Source organism: Ailuropoda melanoleuca, chromosome 17 (assembly GCF_002007445.2).
Source record: "Ailuropoda melanoleuca isolate Jingjing chromosome 17, ASM200744v2, whole genome shotgun sequence".
NCBI classification, from domain to species: domain Eukaryota; kingdom Metazoa; phylum Chordata; class Mammalia; order Carnivora; family Ursidae; genus Ailuropoda; species Ailuropoda melanoleuca.
The window spans coordinates 31,552,841-31,574,302 of NC_048234.1; the positions used below are offsets into that span (position 1 = coordinate 31,552,841).

Sequence of the window (21,462 nt, forward strand, 5' to 3'; positions counted from 1 at the left end):
TCAGTCATCCTCTGGGAAATTGTGGCTATCACCCCTTGGACAAAGCTGTAACGCCATGATAAATTTATGATATGATCCTCACAGAAGTTTTTAATGTCACTTCACAATTATTGAGCCCAGAGGGATGCAGAGATCAACGGGACATGATTCTCAAACTCAACCCCTACTCTAAAGTACAATAGATGCATAATTAAAGAATCATAATGTAATATGGTAAGCATAAGGTATTATAAGGACACTGGAAAGAGTGCCTAACCCAGGGGAGCATAGAAGTGGGAGGTTGTCAAAGTTTGCTACAGGACTGGATGGCTTGTTCACGTTGAATAAATAAAGTTACCTACTTATGAGTGCAGAGGGAATTGGTGGCAGGATGTTCCAACAGATGGAGAAAATGAGCAAAAAGAGGCCAGGGGTGTGTAAGAGATCAGTCCATTAGGGAGGACGGATGAGGCTGTAAAGTGTCAGATCCAAGTTCAGGACAGCCTAGAACGTGCCCCTAAGATCACCTGCATGGGCTTATAAAAAATCAGATTCCTTTGCTATAGAAATGAGCAGAAAGCGTTTTGGCAAACTGGCCAGCATCCTTGTCACACACTGGAGCTACCAAGATGCATATAAACAGACATGGTCCTGGGTCTTCATGAAGCTTCCATTCTGGAGCAGGACAAAAAAAAAAAAAAAAAAAACTTGNGGCTAGGCAAGGAGAGAAGTGACTAGCAGAGAGAAGAGCAAATGTAAAGTCCAAGACTTGAAGGAGGGTTGTCAATACCAGGCCAAAAGAGAGGAGGTAACAGTGGTTGGGGCTGAATGAGCAAGAAAGCACCAGAGTAACAGAAATGCTGCTGCTGTCAAGAGCCATAATGCTAATTAAAAAAAAAATCTCATCTGTATTATTGGGTGGGTTTCTTTTTAATGCTAAGCCTATGATATAACCACTTGAAATTTCTGATGCCATCTACTGGAATTTTAAAAATCAGATTCTTGTTTTGTTCAGTCTCCATCTTTGAGAGCTAGAGGGAACAAGCATGAATGCATCATTGCCTTTGAGGCACTCAGAGTGAGCTGGGAGAGAGCGCCGTGTAACAGCCTCACACTGTGGGTAGATAAGCACTCATCAAGCATGTGGCACATGCCCTGGAAACATGATGGAGCCACTGAGGACTTAAGGGCCACTGGGAGACCTTCATTCAGGGGACCCTACTTCAAGGGAAACAGAAACTTTTAAATCCTTAAAACCCTAAGATTCTAAATGAGTTGTCCATTTTACCTTCTCTTGGGCCCAACTTTCATTTAGAGAATTCTTTTCGCTTGTGCCATTCATTTAATTCAAAAAATGAATAGGTATGAAGTGCCTACTACTGCTATGGGCTGGGTCTTTACTTCTAAGTGTCCTAGGTGCAAATGGCTATTAGGCATTCCTAACCATTCACATTAGTGTCTACTGACAGAAATACCACCCACTAAGAAGCAAGGAAGCAAAACTATAGTCCAATTTTTCATAAGCAAATTAAGCGAGGACAACAGTGACAAGGGTCATTTCTGTCAGAGAAAGGGGGGAAAAAGAAAAAAGAAAAGCAAACCTTTCTCTTTGAGTGAGGGAAGCAAGAAATCACCAGAAATAGGATCATTTGGTAGGAAAGATTCTTTCTCTGATCCTTTAAGTTTGTCATTAAAATTTTTTTCTTAAGGAATCAAGCAACTTGAAAGACATTACATGAATTCTGCCTCATCCTTCCACCTTTCTGACCAATTTCTATGAGGGATGTTCTTGTCCACAGATGCTTGTTCTCATGCGGATAAGGGAGAACAGCAGGACGTGTGGATGCCAGCACGTGCAGGAGGGAGCACCATTCATTCATTCATTTTATCCTTTCAAATATAGGGATGAAAGACCTAAGAATTGGTATTATCCTCAGGAAGGCAGTGAGAACCTATATGCAAACCACACACATTCTGGAACATGGATTTCCTCATGTTAAGTCTGGTGTATGTGTCTTTCTGGTATTTTTTTTATTGTACCTGAAAAAAAAACCCTCCTGGATTATACGAACTAAAACAGACTGTGTTCACATATAAACATAGTACTTCAGTGGGATACAAATAAAAATAGAAATGAAGGAAAAAAACCAACACCACAGAAATACAGAGGATTATAAGAGACTATTATGAAAAGTTTGTTATATGCCAACAAATTGGACAGTATAGAAGAAATGTATAAGTGTCTTAAAACAGTTAACCTTCCAAAACTGAATCAGGAAAAAATAGAAAATTTAAACAGAGTGATTACTAGCAATAAAATTGAATCAGATATCAAAAAACTACCAAAAAATAGAAGTCCAGGACCAGGACCACAGGTAAATTCTATCAAATTTAAAGAAAAGTTAATACCTATTATTCTCCAACTATTCCAAAAAACAGAAGAGGAAGGAAAGCTTCCAAATTCATTCTATGAGGCCAACATTACCCTTATACCAATACCAGATAAAGAGACTACAACAAAAGAAAACTACAGATCAATGTCTCTGAAGAACACAGATATAAAAATTCTCAAAAAAACACCAGCAAACCAAATCCAACGATACATTTAAAAAAAATCATCTCCATGGGGCACCTGTGTGGCTCAGTTGGTTGAGCATCTGACTCTTGATTTGGGCTCAGGTCATGAGCTTGTGGTCCTGAAACTGCACCCTGTGTCAGGCTCTGTTCTCAGTGGAGAGTCTGCTTGAGATTCTCTCCCTCTGCCCCTCCAATTTTTGCACACTCTCTAAAATAAATAAATTAAAATAATAATCATAACAACACTAAATCACCACCATGATCAAGTGGGATTTATTCCAGGGATGCAAGGATGATTCAATATTCACAAATCTATCAACATGATACATCACATTAACAGCAAAAAGGATAAAAACCACATGATCATCTCAACAGATACAGAATAAACATTTGACAAAGCACAACATCCATTCCTGATGAAAACTCTCAATAAAGTAGGGTTCAAGGGACCATACCTCAACATAATAAAGGCCATATATGAAAAACCTACAGCAAGCATCATACTCAATGGTAAAAAAAAAACAAAACAAAAACAAAAACCAACTAAGAGCTTTTCCCCTAAAATTACAAACAGGACAAGAATGTCTACTCCTACCACTTTTATTCAACATGGTACTGGAATCCTAACCATAGCAATCAGACAAGAAATAAAATGCATCTAAATTGGAAGGAAAGAAGTATTTGCAGATGACATGATACTATAAATAGAAAACCCTATAGACTCCACCAAAAAGCTACTACCCTGATAAATGAATTCAGTATAGTTTCAGGACACAAAATGAATATACAGAAATCAGTTGCATTTCTAAACACTAAATAATGAAGTAGCAGAAAGAGAAATTAAGCAAACAATCCATTTACAATTGCATTGAAAAGAAAAAAAATACCTAAGAATAAACTTAACCAAGGAGGTGAAAGACCTGTACTCTGAACACTATAAAACACTGATGAAAGAAATTAAGGTGACATAAACAAATGGAAAGACATCCCATATTCATGGATTGGAAGAACCAATACTGCTGAAATGTCCATACTAACGAAAGCAATCTACTATTTAAGGTAATCCCTATCAAAATATCAACAACATTTTCCATAGAACTAGAATAATCTTACAATTTGTATGGAACTACAAAAGACCCTAAAGAGCCAAAGCAATCTTGAAAAAGAACAAAGCTGGAGGTGTCACAATTCTAGATTTCAAGATATACTCTAAAGCCATAGAAATCAAAGCAGTATGGTACTAACACCAAAGTAGACACATAGATCAAGTTAACAGAATAGAGAGCCCAGAAATAAACTCATGCTTATGTGGTCAATTTATCTATGACAAAGGATCCAAAAATGTACAATGTGGAAAAGATTGTCTTTGCAACACGTGGTGCTGGGAAAACGGAACTCCTAACGCAAAAGGAAAAAAACAAAACAGAAATTGGGCCACTTTCTAATACATACACAAAAAATTAACTCAAAATGGATTAAAGACCTAAATGTGAGATCTGAAACCATAAAAATCCTAGAAAAAAATATAGGCAGTGATCTCTTTGACATCAACCATCACAATGTTTTTCTAGGTATGTCTCCTCTGGCAAGGCAAACAAATGCAAAATTGAACTACAGGAATGAATGAATGAATGAATGAATGAATGAATGAATAAATAAATATAAACTACTGGAACTCTATCAAAATTAAAAGCTTTTACACAGCAAAGGAAACATCAACAAAATGCAACCTACTGAATGGGAGAAGATATCCTCAAATTATGTACCTGATAAGGGGTTAATAGCCAAATACAAAGAACTTATACAACTCAACAAAGAACCCCCAAATAATCCTATTAAAAATGGGCAGAGGACCTAAATAGACATTTTTCTAAAGAAGACATACAGATGGCCAACAGACACAGGAAAAGATGCTCAACATCACTCATCATCAGGGAAATGTGCATCAAAACCACAATGAGATACACCTCACACCTGTCAGAATGGCTAAAAGAAAAAACATAAATAATAAGTGTTGCTGAGGATGTGGAGAGAAAGGAACCCCCATGCCTTGCTGGGAGGAACGTAGATTGGTGCAACCACTGTGGGAAACAGTATGGAGTTTCCTCAAAAAATTAAAAATAGAATTACCATATGATCCAGTACTTCCACTACTGGGTATTTGCCCCCCCCCCCCAAAAAAAAACAAAACACTAACTGGAAAAGATACATGCACCCCTATGTTTACTGCAGCATTATTTTCAATAGCCAAGATACGGAAGCAACTCAAGTGTCCATTGATAGGTCAATGTATAAATAAGATGTGGTGCCTGTATACACACACACACACAATGGAATATTAAAAAGCATGAGATCTTGCCATTTGCAGCAACATGGATGGACCTAGAAGGTATAATGCTAAATGAAATAAGTCATTCAGCAAAAGACAAATACGTTATGATTTTTATCTTATGTGGAATTTAAGGAACAAAGAAAAAAGACAGGAAAACAGATTCAAACACAGGGAATTGGTTGTTGCCAGAGGGAGGTAGGTGGGGGGATGGGTAAAATAGATAAACGGGATTAAGAGAACACTTACCTTGAGGAGCACTGAGTAATGTATAGAATCACTGAAATATTATATTGGAAACCTGAAACTAATATAACACTGTATGTTAACTATACCTCAATAAAAATAATTGTACTTTCATGTAGAGTCTTAACTAGGAAGTTAATAAAATAATAACTTCTTTTTAATTTTGATGAAAAAAGTAACGTGTTCAAGACATCGCAGAATATGATTTTCGCTTTTAAAGATTGGTTACCCATATATTTACATTTTCTATTATCATCAGGCGCCAACATTGCCCTCAGCTGAGGAAAGAAATAAAAACACTAAGAGCTTTGGTGGTCTGCCCAAGGCTATTAAGGATGTAAATGATGGGCAGGGCAGGAATTCAATTCCATGTGAGCTATTGTCTCATTCCAGTACACCAGGAGCTAACTTGACCTTGGAAAGAAAGACTTTCTTGTTTGGGGTAATTATTAACATTGTTAGGGCTCTACACATCAACTGATTAAAATCATGATGGTCATGAAGATGATAAACCCTAAAGTGAAGCCTCCACACAACTCAACAGGAAGACAATCCATGTCAATGCAAAGCAGAGATACAATGCAGGAAGCAGGAGTTCAGGGCCCTGGGGAGACAGGACGGTTACTGCTCAACCACAATGGTCTCCCACACACCCCATCATTCAACCACCTCGCCTGCTCTCAGGATAAAAGGAAGGGTGGGAAGTCAGAGGCATGCAAAATACAATCGGCATCATTCCGATCATCTTCAACCTTTTTGCAACTAACTACACTTCGATTATTTAAATGATTAAAAAATTAGAAGCTGGTTTTTCTAGATTTTTTAAAAAGTCATCTACCTTTAGAAAATTATACACTCACATACAAAAGCAATTTCTTAACCAGATCCAAGTTAAACACACCCATATCTTTACCTCTAATTACAAATAGAAAGTGCCAAAATATTTTAAGATTTGATTTAGGCAAAATACAAAGTACATTAAACCCAACAGAGTTTAGGTGTTAGAAATCAAGATGAAGTACATGACATGCAATGTCTCAAAGCTCCCTGGAAATAGCTGAGCTTCCAAAAGGAAGTGTCAATGGGGGGGGGAGAGGGGAAGCCAACTGTTCTGGCTTCTAGCAAACATGGGTTTTACTGTAAAGGTGGATTTATTAGTGAATGCACCTATGCGCCCGCATACAGACATACACAACCTATGAATCATTTGTTTCTGTGGGAGTCATTACTGTATCCCATTGGAGCTCCCCCACCCCCAATAAAAGCTTTTAATACAAACAGGATGCTCTCTAGAATGTTTTGCCTAGGACAATATCCAGAGCTTATGAGCCGGTGAATAAGAAAATCTACATCTCAATTCAAAAATACCAGAACACGTGACTCCCTTGGCAGGATTCCAGTAAAAACCCAGGGGGCAATTTATGTTTGGCACATGTTTATGGCATTCCCGCATCAGTGAAGTAACTGGCTGTTCAGAGAAGGCAGGCCTCACAAGACTGCAGGGTCATCACACCTGACACCTGTCTACCATCAGAAAACGAGAACCCAGCTCTGCCAAGAGGAGCAGTCGTACAGGACTTTAGATCTAACAAGATTTAGCACCACTGAGAATCATTCTCGCTTTTTATTAAAGAGTTTGAATCATGACGGTGTTTGAACATCCCATGTTCACCTCTAATTTTTAAGATAACCACAAAGTTGGATGCAATCCAAGAGACTCAAGGCAAATATTTCACATATGTTGGGTGGATGGATAGAGGTTCAAAGAGACCAATGGTCACATTGGTTTCTGGATTGTTTGTCACTCTGTGAGATTTCCCCTTTTCACCAGGTTTTTTCAAGCATTTCTTTGGATGTGGTAGGTTCATACTTAGCCTTGGGGTAGGGGAAGGAATGAGTATTTCAACGGTCAAATCAATCTCATTACTCCTCATGGGCCCCAAACCTTCCTCAACTTTCAAGCCAGGCTGAAGGGATAGTGGGGTTAGTTTTACCTGTACTTGTGATAAAGGAGAAACTCAGTTCTTTCTCCATCTTATTCTTTCCTGTTTTCCAAACTCTTATATTTCAAGCTCTGATTACAGCAATTTTCACAGTAAAGTCAACACTGATTAATCAGAGAACTATTGGCATAAATGGAAAAACTCCAGCCCGGGATTTTGGTGGGGAATTTCTTGTTGTTGTTATGACAGCAGCTAGAACTCCAAGTTCTTAGTAAGGAGAAAAATGTACCATGCGATTTTTAATATCCAATGGGACACAGAAAGAAAGAGACGGAATTTAACATTCGCCAGAGAACCAGCAACCCTGGGCTACAGCCAAAGTCTGAACATTGGCCTCCCTGTTCCCAGAAGCTCAGGCAGAAGCTGACTTTTCAAACTGGACGAGGAAGTGGGACTGAAAAATATATTTAAACAGATGTTTTAAAAATTAGAAAATAAGAGGGTCTTAAAATACTTCCAGCCCTGAGAAACTCTTCTATAAAAAAAAGTGGCAGAAGTTGACCATTTTCACTTAACTGTGCCTGATTTCCTCACAGGAGTCTGTAATAGACCCATCTGGAACCTCAGGCCCTTGCTTTCTGAGAATGAAGTTAAGGTGGAATTGTTCTATACACACAGATATGAAACATTATCACACCTCCTTTTGCTCTTAAAAAAAAAAAAAGGTAATGTCCTTGATTCTGCCCCGTAAATACTCGACTTCACTGCTTTCATGTGAAGTTGGATATTTGAGGTTTAAGTTGTATACCTGGCGAATTACCATCTCGATAAATAAAAGTACCTGTTCATGGTAAGTAAAAATATGTAAGTACTTCAGGTCCTCGTGTCGGATCCCCACTGACAACATGTCAGGTATTTTTACTACAAACAGCAGCTATCCCTTGAGCAGATTATCAACCCGAGCGGCATCCCTGATTCTTTACTGACGGAAAAAGAAATGATCATTTCTGTGTAAACAACAGTAGGAAAAGGAGGATGAAAAATCAGCATTGCCAAGACCTCCAGAGACTAAGATGTAGTTCCTTCTTCTTCCCCGACCCCGACCCCATCTCTGGAAGCTCTCAGCTGGAGGCCTGTAAAACTCCAAGGAGACAGAGTATCTGCCCTGAAATAATGTATACTATCTTCACAAAACTCATCAAGGCAGCCCACTCAGCTGAACAAAACATCCCCAATGGCGGCCATTCAGTTTACCCCGGGGGGGAGATCAGGTCATTCCATGGCAAAGATTACCAGAAGTCTCCCTCCCCATTATGGAAAGGTTGATAGCAAAGCAGAACCCAGACTTATCACGTCCAAATGACGTTAAGGTACTTCTATCAGTACTTCTCAACCTTGGCTCCTAATCAGAAGCACTTGGGGAAGCTTCTAGAAGTCGATCTAAGCTCAGGCCGCATTCCGAGAATACTTAACTTTGACTCTCTGCAGGAGGTATGCTGGGTGGCAGAGGTCCCCAGGTGATTCCAGTGTGCGGCCAAGACTGAGAACGACTGTTTGCAACATCCTTTTGCCTGATAAACCCAGCAGTCAGGAGAGGGGGATGTGGGCGCCAAAACTCAAGACACTGCAGGGGACTGGTGACAAAGGTATCCCGTTACCCTGATGCAGGACTTGCACAACTTCAAACAGAACTAGCAGAGGTCCTGTGAGTCAATTCCACATGCCCCAACCCCCAACCCTACCATTCAGCCTCTTGAGAGCTGTGGTTGGCAGGATGGCCCAAGCCCATCCTCTCAACTGTGCCTTGGAATTCAGCAAAAGCAAAAGACGAAGATGCTTTTTGAAGGGAATTTCAGACCTCACGTTCAGAAACACTGAATCATAAATTAGATACTTGGAGTGGAATGGCAGGCAAAATCGTCTTCTTATTGCTTAAGGATGAACTCTCCTTTTTAAGAATGTTGTTTTTGTAATGAGCCCTTGCAATTAGCTGTGCATAATTACATGCAAATATGAGGTGACCCCAGTGTAGTGACGAGCTCTCACAAGCAGGCGGGCAGGGAAGAAGCTGGAGTCAGTTGCCTAAAGGCCTGGAGACCTTACTCATTTTTCCAGGGATCACTGACTCTAGAATGAAAAGGCTTTTGAGAAGTCAGGCAGAGCTGTCCTTTGCCCTTGGGAAATGCTCAATATACATCATCCATACAGATTCTGCAGAACCTTCAGAAGGATAAAAAGTATGTCCTTTACTGTAGGACAGGCCTGGAATGAGAATTTCCCAAGTTGGACACCTGCAAACAGCAAAAAATATGAAGCTCTTCAGGCTTCAGGGCAATAGTCACTAGTAACCATGAGTTATAAGCTGACTCCAGTTCGGGAGCCCTGCCACTGAGCGATTGCTTTTGTAATATTTATTCAAGAAGTCATAAATTCTATTATGTGCTCATGCGACACTCTTGAGAGACGTTCATGAAAATTAAGGCTTATCAACACAGTGAGCAAACACATATGAATCATTCCTTAAAAAAAAAAAAAAAAAACAGGCAAGGTAGAGGAAAACAATCTTCCAGGCTATCTATCTTAGTTGAAAAAAAAAAAATGCTGGTTAAAAACCAAATGCTGAACTAAATTTCTGATAAATTTCCTTTCATAAGCAGCCTATCAAGTAATAGGCAAAGATTTTAATCAACCTAGCTGAGCAGTAAAATCCCTAACATTTAAAATAAGATCCTCTAGGGGCACCTGGGTGGCTCAGTCCTTGGAGCGTCCAACTCTTGATCTCAGGGTCCTAAGTTCAAGCCCACATTGGGCGTGGAGCCTACTTTAAATAAATACCCCCTAATCACTTAATTCTCTTCTACGTACTTTGAAGAAAGTGTTCCCACCTCTGAAAAAAAACAAGATAATGGAATGAAATACTCAATAGTAATTGAGGAAAGAACTGCAGGAGTGTAAAACAAAAAGCTACTTAAGGTTCTATTCCTCTCCCTCCTAACTAATCATTTGTTTCAAGTGACGCAATACTTGGTAAAGAACACATGTACCATGCTTCCTCAACTCATTATTTAATACATGAACACTAATCATTTTTATTATCTTATGATCTAAGCACAGTACTTTGTTAAAGTTTCAACTTTGGAATCAGGACTAGCCCACAGAAAAAATTATTCAGCAAACCATAGAGAAGGAAAGGATGACAAAGACCTAAACAAGTTATAGAAGAAACAATAAGTCCATTTTTGGTTTTTGAACTTGCGCCAATAATAACCTTGTATTTCTGGAGTGCCATTTCATTTGTACAGCACTTCCTTTTGCTCATGTTGGCTTAGGAGGTAGACAGAGCATGTGTTGTCTGCGTTGAACATTTGGGGAAACGTAAGACCAGGGAGGTTACATGGCTTCCCCAAGGACCAGGGTGGGCAACCACAGCCTATGGATAAAATCCACTTGGGGCCTGTTTTTGTATGGCTCATGAGTTAAGAATAGCAGTTACACTTTGCAAACAGAGTTTCCAAGTGAGCCCACTCATTTGTTGACACTTCTACTATGGGTGATTTCGCATAATGACAGCAGAGCAGAAAAGAGACTATATGGCCCTGAAAGCCAGAAATATTTACTCTCTGGCCCTTTACAGACAAAGATTGCTGACTCCTGCCCAAGACCCACAGGGGAGCCATGAAGAGAGCCCAGATTTTTGGGACCCAATCCAGTGTTTTTTCTACTCAATCTTGTGCCTCTCCGTAAGCCTGTGGTTCACCCCAAGCACTTTTTTGAGGGATAAGAGGAAGGAGATGAAGAATATAGGTACTTTGAACAGAAAGAAAGATGGCATTGAGAAGGGAGCCAGATACAGCAAATGAGGAAGAGACAGGAGAGGAATTTGACCCCAGCATAGACCGTATCTAGAATCTTACCTGATTTAAATGATGAGATATGGAACCTTTTGAGTTGAGATTTCAATTAGATTTGAGACTTAGAGTTCATGCTGGAAAGGGACAAATATTTTTTGCCTCTGGAATTAACATGAATGGGAGGGGGCAGAGGGAAGACTGTACTGGGTTGAATAATGTCCCCCTTAAACTCATGCCAGCCCCATACCTCAGAAAGTAACTTTATTTGGAAATAGGGTCTTTGTAGGTATAATCAAGTTCTGATGAGGTCATCCTTGGGATGAGGGTAGGCTCTAATCCAATGACTGGTGTCCTTATAAGAAGAGGGAAATTTGGACACAAAGAGGGGAATGCCATGAGAACAGAGTCACACTGGAGAGAACTCTATGTAAGGACAAGAAGGGACTGGAGTGACATGTTTCAAGCCAAAGGGTTCCAAGGATATCTAGCACAACCAGGAGCTAGGAGAGAAGCATGAAACAGGCTTCCTCAGAGCCTCCAGGTAGAACCAATGAACCTTGACTTCAGGCTTCTAGCCTCTAGAACCATGAAAGAATGTAAATACATTTACATTACTATATTTATGGAAAAATCTGCATGTAAATGGACCTATGCAGTTCAAATTAAAAAAGAATTATATACTTTTTTAAAGATCTGAGAGAGAGAGAGAGAGCACGCGCACGCACATACACAAGCAGGGGGAGGGGCAGAGGGAGAGGAAAAAGGACAAAGAGAATCTCAAGCAGATTCCCCACTGAGCCCAACACAGAGATCCATCTCAAGACCCTGAGATCATGACCTCAGCGGAAACCAAGAGTGGGCCGCTCAACGAACTGAGCCACCCAGGTGCCCCAGAATTGTACAATTTCAATCAGATACAATACATGTCAAAACCAATGTATCACGGAACCATCCCGGTCACTTCTAGAATCTCCCAATGGCTCCGTATGCACCTCTTACATTTGGCTTCAGATATACTAAAGGCTAATTCTCCCACCCAACCTCACATACACGCATTTTTCAGCATAACATTTTTGAAGGTTGAAGCAAGATATATTCCTTCATTTCTTCAAAAGTGTAAGGAAATGGTGGTAAAGACATGAGGCTGCATACACAATATAAAGGTAAATAAAAAGCTGGGTGCCTGCAATGTTCCTATGTAATTCAGTCACTGAATAATAAAAAATGTAGATTCACTGCTTCAAAACTCTTCATAGATCATACATAAAATATACATGAATACAGTTGCTACGAGTTCATGAGAAAGTTGTCCTCGGGGTCCACACTAAAGCCCAGGCAACGCTGGCATTTTAGCAGCTAAATTCTTTTTAGTAGACCCACAAGAGATTCATCGGAGACAGAATTTTCCTCTTTATCATGATGTCGTGTTGTATCTTGGTATCAATTATTTTAAATAAACTATTTCTGATCTAGATTCTTAATGAATTCAGACGATATTTCCCAATGGATTTGCCTTCCAACATACCATATAAAATTGCATTTGCCTCCTCCTCCCACATTCTTGTTTCATTATTTTCCTGTTTTGAAACGCGATTGTATTTTATATTTTTAGAGATTGAGAGAGAGAGGGGAAGAGCATGCGCGTGAGGTGGGAGGAGGGGCAGAAGGAGAGGGAGAAGCAGACTCCCGGCTGAGCAGGGAGCCCCACACGCAGGGCTCGATCCAAGGACCCCAGGATCATGACCTGAGCCAAAGGCAGACACTTCACCAACTGAACCCCTCAGGCACCAGTGAAAGAGAATTGTATTGTAAACTAACCAGTGGTGATAGCAAAGCAAATGCCAGCTTGGCTCTAGTACTTTATGGGAGCCCAACGCTAGTTGGGACATAGCGTCATGTGCCTAAACCATCACTCAGCTCCAAAAACAAAGAAAGAAAATCCACCAATTGCTCTGAGTGCTCTGCAGGGCATTCATGACACTATTTCCTAAGACTGGGCATTCTGGAAAAGCCCACGATCTGCACTGCACCAATGGCGAAATTAATGGGGTATCGTAGCTGTACAAGTAAGTGTACATGTCTTCCTTTTCTCAGCACCTGAAAAAAAAGCAATCTAAATGCCTGCATTTCTGAATCCCAGTGCACTGGGGACCACCACAATACCCTCAGGATGGAACTCCTGCAGAAGACGGACCACAGAGCTGAAGTTCATCACAGGTTGAACTCCAGAGCTCCTCTGGCCTCTGACCAAAGCTCTCCGTCAATCTTCTGTCCAAAGACATATGCTACCTAGAGAAGGAAAGCATGCACCTACAAGCAGGGCCAATGCCCCTGTGGCACTTTACCTTATTCTGCTCGCACACATACTGTATCCTCAGAGTGTCCATGGCTCTGATCATGGCTTGCATGGCGGTGAATATGTTTTGGTAAACCAGCTTCGTGAACCCTTTTCTATCTTCATCGCTGTAACCAGACCCATGGATGATTCTCATTTGCTTGATAAAGGTGCTTTTGCCACTTTCACCAGTTCCTGGTAAGACAACACAAGGGGAAAATGCAGTCAGTGGTCTTCGAAAGGAGCACAATGGGAAACAAAGGCCCTCCTGGCCGTGTTGGTCTGTTTTATGAAGAACAGGTTGATCGGGTGAACTTGAACTTGGAAAGGGCCTGCCAGGAGTGGTATCCTAGTCCCCAGGCAGAGGGGTCCCAATCTTGTACCTGTGCTTTAGAAGGACTGATGTACCTCCCACTCTCCCCTTCTCGCTCAAACACACACACACACACACACACAATTTATTAGGGATACATGAGTGTCTCTGTCCCTTGGAGTAATTCTAACCATCAGCTCTTGTAACTAACACCATCTTGGCCGCAGCGAACTGCTCCCCCACATTCCTTGTCTTAAGTTCCTTCTGAAAATTAGCAACTATGTCTGAAAGCCCCGAACATTTGAGGGTTTCATCACTGCCAATACAGCAGTGGCGGTAATGGAGGCTGCCTCAGAGCTCAGAGACCATTTGAGCAGTAGGATGGAAGTCTGATTCACCTGTCAATTCCTGACTTTCGGATACATGAATACAAGGGATCCTTGCACAATCAATCACCATCCCCAGTTGTGCCAACTGTCTGTATTCTTGCTCCTCCGCCCATTCCAATTTGTGGTTCTGGAGTTTCTCCAAACTCACAACCCCTGCACTTGGCAGCTGAAGAACAGTTTACAGTATCAAACCATCCCTACTGCTCTGAAATCGGTAGGGATGTCCAGACATAACGTGTGAAATATGATGCCAAGGCTTCACGTTAATATCAGACTGAGATATTGCTTGAAAAGACAATGGCAGTTATTTTGTAAGTGAAAGAGATTTATATGATGCAGTTAAAATATTTTCTAATATTTTTTGTGAATTTATTGTACCTCAAACAAATACAGTGTTACATGTCAATTATATCTCAATAAAAAAAGATAATTTATTGTATGAGGCCCTTTTACCATGTTTGTATTTTTGCTCCTCCTCTTCCAAACTCACAGCCACAAGTCATGTTATACTTGCGGTCCAGTTTCAAATCTCAGTATTGCTTTAAGGATTTTATAACAATTCAGGTTGACATGCCCCCAGCAGGGTAAAGTTTCTTCAGATTGAAATTATTGAGAACCTATCTCAGAACTAAAATGATTCAAGATAAATTCTAACTTTGAATGAGATGTACAGTAGTCAAATTATATTTTAACAAAGCTATTGCAAAAAAGTTGTCTCAGTATTTCTGTAAGAAGAACGAACACAAATTACATGAAAAGCTTAACTAAAATATACTTACTGATTTTTCTATAAGGGCAGAAAAAATTGTGGACTAGGAAATGATTAATTATAAAATCTTTACTAGTCACCCATATCTTATTGGCCCTACAGAACACCCAGAAAGTGCAATTATAAATTCAATCATCTTGGATAATTTGCTGACCCTGAGTCACATAAAAACCATAGTTGTACACATCTTTTTTGACATTTTAGTTATAAAGGCAAATTCATCATGGTAAGAGGATAGAACAGATTGATAATAGTTTTTTAGCTTTATTATAATCTGTAACTATTTGGATTTACAGGACGTTGGTCTCTACGTGGACTCTTGCCTGAGCCCCGCGAATATCAGGGTAGGGCCTATCACAAGGGCCCTGAGAAACACATAGGAGACTCGCTCAATTTTTCCACATGGATAGTTGAGATGCACCTGTTAGTGTTTGATAAGATTCTTCCTTGCAAGAAAAAGTGTTCCTTTAGATTGACCTTTTCAAAACACAAACCTGCTTTTCTAGCTTCCCAACCTCACTCAAAACCCTCAGCAGCTACCTTCCCAGTCTGCTCAGGAAGAAAGACAAACCTCCTCCCTATGGCCACCATGGCTGTGCGGTCTGCCTCCTTGGTCTTCACCAGCCTCCTCTCACACAGGCTTCCTTCCACCCTCTGCTTTCTGGTGCGCTGGCCTTCTTGCAGCTCTTCCCTTCTCACTGCTTCTGCTCATGCTCTGCACGTTCCTGGAATGGTCTTCCTCTGTCCCGCCTGCCTTGGCTCTTGGCCTGGCCTCCCTAATGAAGTCAGGTTCCCCGACAGGATGTTCTCATGGTACCAATTGTAGCACGTGTTCTGGTTAGACTTTCGCCCATTAAAGTCATTCTCCATTTGACATGTGTCTCCCCTACCAGCCCCTATGCTCCATAATGGGAGACGGGGGCCATGTTTGTTTTTACTCACATTGTCTCCTCTTGCACCAGGATAATGTCTGACACTTGGAACATGCTTAATAAGCTTTTAAATTACTTCAAATTGTGGTAAAATAGACATACAATTTACCATCTTCATCATTTTTAAGTGTTCAGATCTTGAGTGTTAAGCGCATTCACATTGTTGTATAATCTCCAGAACTCTTGCTCCTGCACACGCATTAAACAGCTCCCCTGACTCCACCTCCTGGGGACCACCATTCCCCTTTCAGTCTCTATGAATGTGACCACTCTAGATACCTCATAAAAGCAGAATCACATCAGTATTTGTCTTTTTGTGTCTGGCTTATTTCACTTAGCATAATGTCCTCAAGGTTCGTTCAAGATGTTGCATGTGACAGGATTTCCTTCCTCTTAAAGACCTGATGAGTATAGCAGTATTTTTTGAGTACATGATAGTAATTAAGAATACAGCCAGTCTCAACTACCTGGATACTGCAGGTATGGGCCACAGGGTGGGTTACGCTCTCCCAACCACCCCATGAGCTATGTGAGTAGCACGACTTCAACCACAGGAGGAACCACCACAAGAAGCGGCCAAGCAGGAGCCTTACCCTGATTCTCTGTGATCCTTTCTGGGTTACTCCTCCTTCCCCAAATTGGCAACTATTCGAGTAGTCACTGTGTGGCAGGTACTCCATATAAACTATCTCCTCTCTGTGTCTGTCTGTCTGTCTCTCTCTCGTAACCACCCTACACGGTTTGTACTGTTACCTTTGTTTTGCAGATAAAAAACCTGGGGCTCCCTAGATGTCCATCAACAGATGAATGGATAAAGAAGATGTGGTACATATACACGCACGCGCACACACGTACAATGGAATATTACTCAGCCATCAAAAAGAATGAAATCTTGCCATTTGCAATAACGTGGATGGAGCTAGAGGGTATTATGCTAAGCGAAATAAGTCAGAGAAAAACAAATACCACATGATTTCACTCGCATGTGGAATTTAAGGAATAAAACAGATGAACACAGGAGAAGGGAAGAAAAAATAAGATGAACATTGAGAGGGAGGCGAACTGTAAGAGATGCTGAACTCTAGGAAACAAACTGAAGGTTGCTGGAAGGGAGGAAGGTGGGGGGATGGGGTAACTGGGTGATGGGCATTAAGGAGGGCACTTGATATAAAGAGCACTGGGTGATATGCAACTGATGAATCACTAAACTCTGCCTCTGAAATGAAAAAGAAAAGCAAGAGAAACCTGGGGCTCAGATTAGTTAAGTAGTCTCTGCCAAACCATACCATTAGCAAGAGAAAGACAGGGCTTTATTCAATCAGACTCAGACTCTTATCAGGGAAAGAAGTCAGGGTCATGACCCGTAGACTCAGCTACGCTGGTCTAACAAAGACAAATGTGAAGTTCACAGCCACACACTGAACCCAAGCCCTAGCAGAGCCACCATCTTGCAAACACACGATGCCAGGCTCCAGGAAGAACCTTCAGACAGGTGAATGTTCTCACAGGCAGTCTCACTGTTACCTCACTTCACCTCCGGAGGCAGAAAAGGTGGGTGCTGCCTTCCCATGTCAGACACGAGGGAACTGGCTGTGAGTCAGCAAACAAGGCGAGGTTGTGCCAATGCAGAGCTGGGGCTAGAAGCCAGGCTGCTGATGCCTCAGCCTTCAGGTTCACCAAAGATATCACCTCCCTGAAGGAATATTTTTCCCCCTCCATCCCCTCAACAGTCAGGCCAGCCCGCTTGGAGCTCTCTAAGCACCTGGGACACCCCAGTCCCATCTCGTAATTGCTTGTTTGCAGATCTCTCACTAGTCTGAGAGTCGCACATTTGGGTACCATGAATATGGCAGCTATGGCAGCTGGCTGTCAAAGAATGGTGAAAGGCAGGTATGAACAAACAAATGTGAGAAGCCACAGTTTTCTTTTATAGGTCTTATATCATGGTCAATCACATAAAAATAAGATATGAATTGTCCAGAGGATTGCAATGACCTCAGGTGCCCCTGAAGCCACCATTTCATGGTGACTCTTTGCTTCCCAAATCCCGCACAATAAAGTAAGGACCTGTAGGAACTGTATACTATCTGAACTTGGTCCCAAGTCCCAGATTACATTAGATCTCTGCTCTTACAGGATACTGGAGTCTCTGAATCTCCTTTTGTCTATGACACTGCCATGTACTCTTCTGTTCCACTCCAACAGGGTTGATCCATAGTCCATTGCTACCTTACCCCAAGTAAATACTAATCCTTCTGCATTTTATACACCATGAAGCTGACCTGAAAGGAGATTATGTAACTACCTCGAGGCAAGCTGTGATTTTGGCTCTGAGACCAGAAAAATCACTCAAGACTTAGCCCAAAGTTCTACCACGGTAGAAAACTTTTTTAGTTATAAAGGTTATTCATCTATAAGAGATTAAAGCCAACCCCACCACCAGCCTCAAACATAGAAACAGTTTTTAAAAGTCACTGATTTTTCCTTTTGGACAGGGAGTATTTCAAAAAGAAAACGTTAAAAATGATTTTCAATATTAATACAAAAAAGATACAAACAGATTTGATAAATACTAGTATTTTTAAATATTCGTCAGTTCTAGATTGTGGTTATTTGAAGAATAAGAAACCAAACATGGAGCAAAAAAGGCCAGGTTAAAGGTAAAAGAATGACTGAAAGACATGCTCCACTGGGGGCTGAGGTCCAGAGAACGGAGTCTCAGGGTGGGAGGTCCCCTGCCTCTCATGTAAGCCGCAACACAACCGAGTTAGAACCTTCTTTGTCCAAATGGGAAACTGAAAATTCGAGAGATTACATAGTTTATTTAATCTTTGCCCAAGGTCGCTCAGCTTGGAAGTGTTGGGTCTTGGTCTAAATTCAGGTCTGTGTTGGTATGTGCCTTTCCCATGATAACACCATGTGCTAGTTTTACTAATGGTCAAGTCCCACCCTCTTATCGTTTTAAGCACAGTCTTCGTCTGGTACTGACACTGCAACACTCGGGACTTTATCTTGAATCCTTCAGAGCTCTGCTCTAAGTGAGATGTTTCCAGCAGCAGCAGATGGGGGCAAGAGAGGGGAAAGGTGGGGGTATTTCTGCCATGACAGCTGTGACTGGGACCAACCAGAGGAACCAACAAACTCAAGCGAAGGATCTGAGCTGAGTTTCCTCATTTTTTCTCAGCAGAAACTCAACATTCATACACTGAGTACAACTATTCATTCAGTGCAAGTAAAAGATCCAAAGGATATGATTTTTAGAATGAAAATTATTGGTGACTGGAGCATTCGGTGACCTAGCTTTTACCTCCCACCTCATCACATTTTAGAATGCGTGGTTTGGCTCAACAGCATGGGCCACTCTGCTTTGTCCCTTGTCTCTTCGTGAGGTCTTTCTGTCGGGTTCCCCCACAGACTCACCACGCTATAGCAGAAAGTGAAGACAACCTTAGCCCTCACCCTGGGAACAGCTTTTTAGTTCACAGGGAGGGGGAAAGCCTTTGTTGGAAGGTGAACTTTGGTGTCAGGGTACCAAGGGAGGTACCAATCGGAGGTGACAAAGCAGAGGTGGGGGAACCGGGAGGTGACCACAGACTGCAAGGACTTCCACTCCTGGACGCAACGCTGTTAAAACACCAGATGGACAAAGGAATAAAATTAATTCCATTTCTAGATTATGTTCCAAATATCAATAAAGGAAACGGCTCTTTTCCCCCATTTATTTTTTACTTCGAGGTTTTCGTATTTGGAGGGAAAAAACCCAACAATGGTTAGAAGTACTTTTAAGCTGTCATTAAGTTTGAGGTCCTTGCTCGCCATCATCTTACTACAACTGTCGCCTGTAATGAAATCAGCCAGCAACGTCTTGGTGAGGCACTGTGGCCAGTAACAGAGATCCCCCCAGAGGCTCCAGGACCTGTTCTCTGCCCCCTCACTCCCTGGCTCAAACTGCATCCCAAGTAAGGCTCACATACTCCCCCGAGTCTCTCCCTGTAAAGTTCTGCCTGGCCTCTCTGCCTCTCCCCAGCCCCTTAAATAGGAGTTATTTCCTTTCCCAGAATAGCCACTCAGGAAGCGGTAAACCTGAGCACACAAGGCTTGGTACTTAAGCATGCTTGGCGTATCGTATGCGTTTTAGTTCATATAATTTGTGCTCTATTTCAAGTTAAAACTCACCCCTACGGGCTTTTTGCTTTCTGTGGGCGAGTCATACGCACATCTCACCTTGCGGAGCCGGCAGGCTATCCTACCAGACTCCTGCCGCTGGTATTTACTTAATCATTGTCTCTCAAAACTCCATCATCTGTACACCCACCTTGTGATTTTTTTTGTACCATACTCCTATACCACCTGTATGATTTTTCATTATTTAGAAAAAATTTTTACTCAGATAAGTTTGTTATGAAAGGAAACATGAATGTTAGTGAAAAACAAGTACCATTTGCCACAATTCATCTAATTAAAGGTATTATAACAAAGTAAGACTTCAGCACTATTCCTACTAAAAACACGCTGTCCATCAGTGATCCAGGTATCACATTTGGTAAATAATACATACAAATTACGACCCTCTTTACGTGAAATTTGCCCTTTTAAAGGAAACTCCCCCCTCTTCTTCCTCTAGAGAATTCTGGAATTCTACCCATGAACCTCATCCAAATACAAAAAAACAAAACAAAACAAAACAACGGAGGGTTAAAACTCATGTTACTGAACAGGGGCCAACAAAATGTCTTAGTACTAAAATTCTAAACTCTTTCTGAGATTTGAGAAAGCAATGTGAGATTCAACTTTCAGCTTAATTTTAAATACACAGAAAAGCTCATGGGGAAAAAAAAGTTACTTTTGAGAAGCCAAGAGGGAACAGAGGCCAAAGTAAAATAAATCCTTTGCAAGTGAAGACCAAGGACATGTGAACAGTAAGCCAATTGTTCTAAAGTTCACCTACAATCTTTTGTAAAGACAGCCTCCCCAAGAGCCAAAGCAAGGAGCTGATAAAGCTGCTCAGATGGGGAGAGCCGTCTCCAATATTCTGGGATGTTTTCTGAAACCATCTGTGAGAAGCGATTGTTTTTTAGCTCAGCTTTACAGAAGACAAAAACAGAACAAAATGGAAGTCAAAACATAAATGGGGACCCAATTCTGGATGTTGGCATAAATGAGCTGAGACCTAGAGGCCGACGAGGGTGTGGACTTACGGATGAGTCTGGGAGGCTGGCTCTATAGGGCCTTATTTCTCTATCTCTGGAGCCTAAAACACAGCATGCAGGAGGGACCTAAGGAACCCGGATTTGGGAACGGGTATCTGTTGACTAAGACAACCAGAATGATCATGATTTCGAAAAGCAATAGGAAAGAAGTTGGTCTGGCCAAGAGAAGATTCAGGACTTGGATGAGTCTACTGAGAGACAAAGCAGCCCGCACAGGAGCAGGGGCCCTGCAGCCTGCCCTTCCCGATGAGGACATGTGGGACCCAGTGCCAGCCAGGCAGGGAGGCTCTGGTTCCATCGCAGGGGTTTCTTGTAGTGGGATAAATGAGTTAAAACATTCTTTTCATAACATCTTTAAGCAGGAGCAGTTCCCAGCAGCAAGGAGGGCTGCCCAGGGAGAGTGTCTGGACTTGGGGCATTCTGGCCCGTATAGCTCACATCTGACCTTGGGCAGCAGGCACCCCCCATAGTAGGAGTTTCTGCACCTGTGAGTGCTATGACCCTGGTGCTTGTCGTTCTCAAGACACGGAGGGACGACAGAATCTGGCGAACTTTGGGGAAAATTCCAAATGATTTCTCACTGTGACAT

General features: G+C 41.5%; 1 protein-coding gene across 1 annotated transcript in view; it reads right to left on the bottom strand.

Moving 5' to 3' along the window:
- LOC100463849 (guanine nucleotide-binding protein subunit alpha-14) overlaps positions 1 to 21,462 on the bottom strand; it is a 187,515-nt gene that overhangs the window by 67,799 nt on the left and 98,254 nt on the right. Inside the window, exon 2 of the mRNA XM_002925446.4 lies at positions 13,271 to 13,455. Coding sequence (XP_002925492.1) covers positions 13,271 to 13,455 — 185 coding nt within the window. The remainder of the gene's footprint in view (positions 1 to 13,270; positions 13,456 to 21,462) is intronic.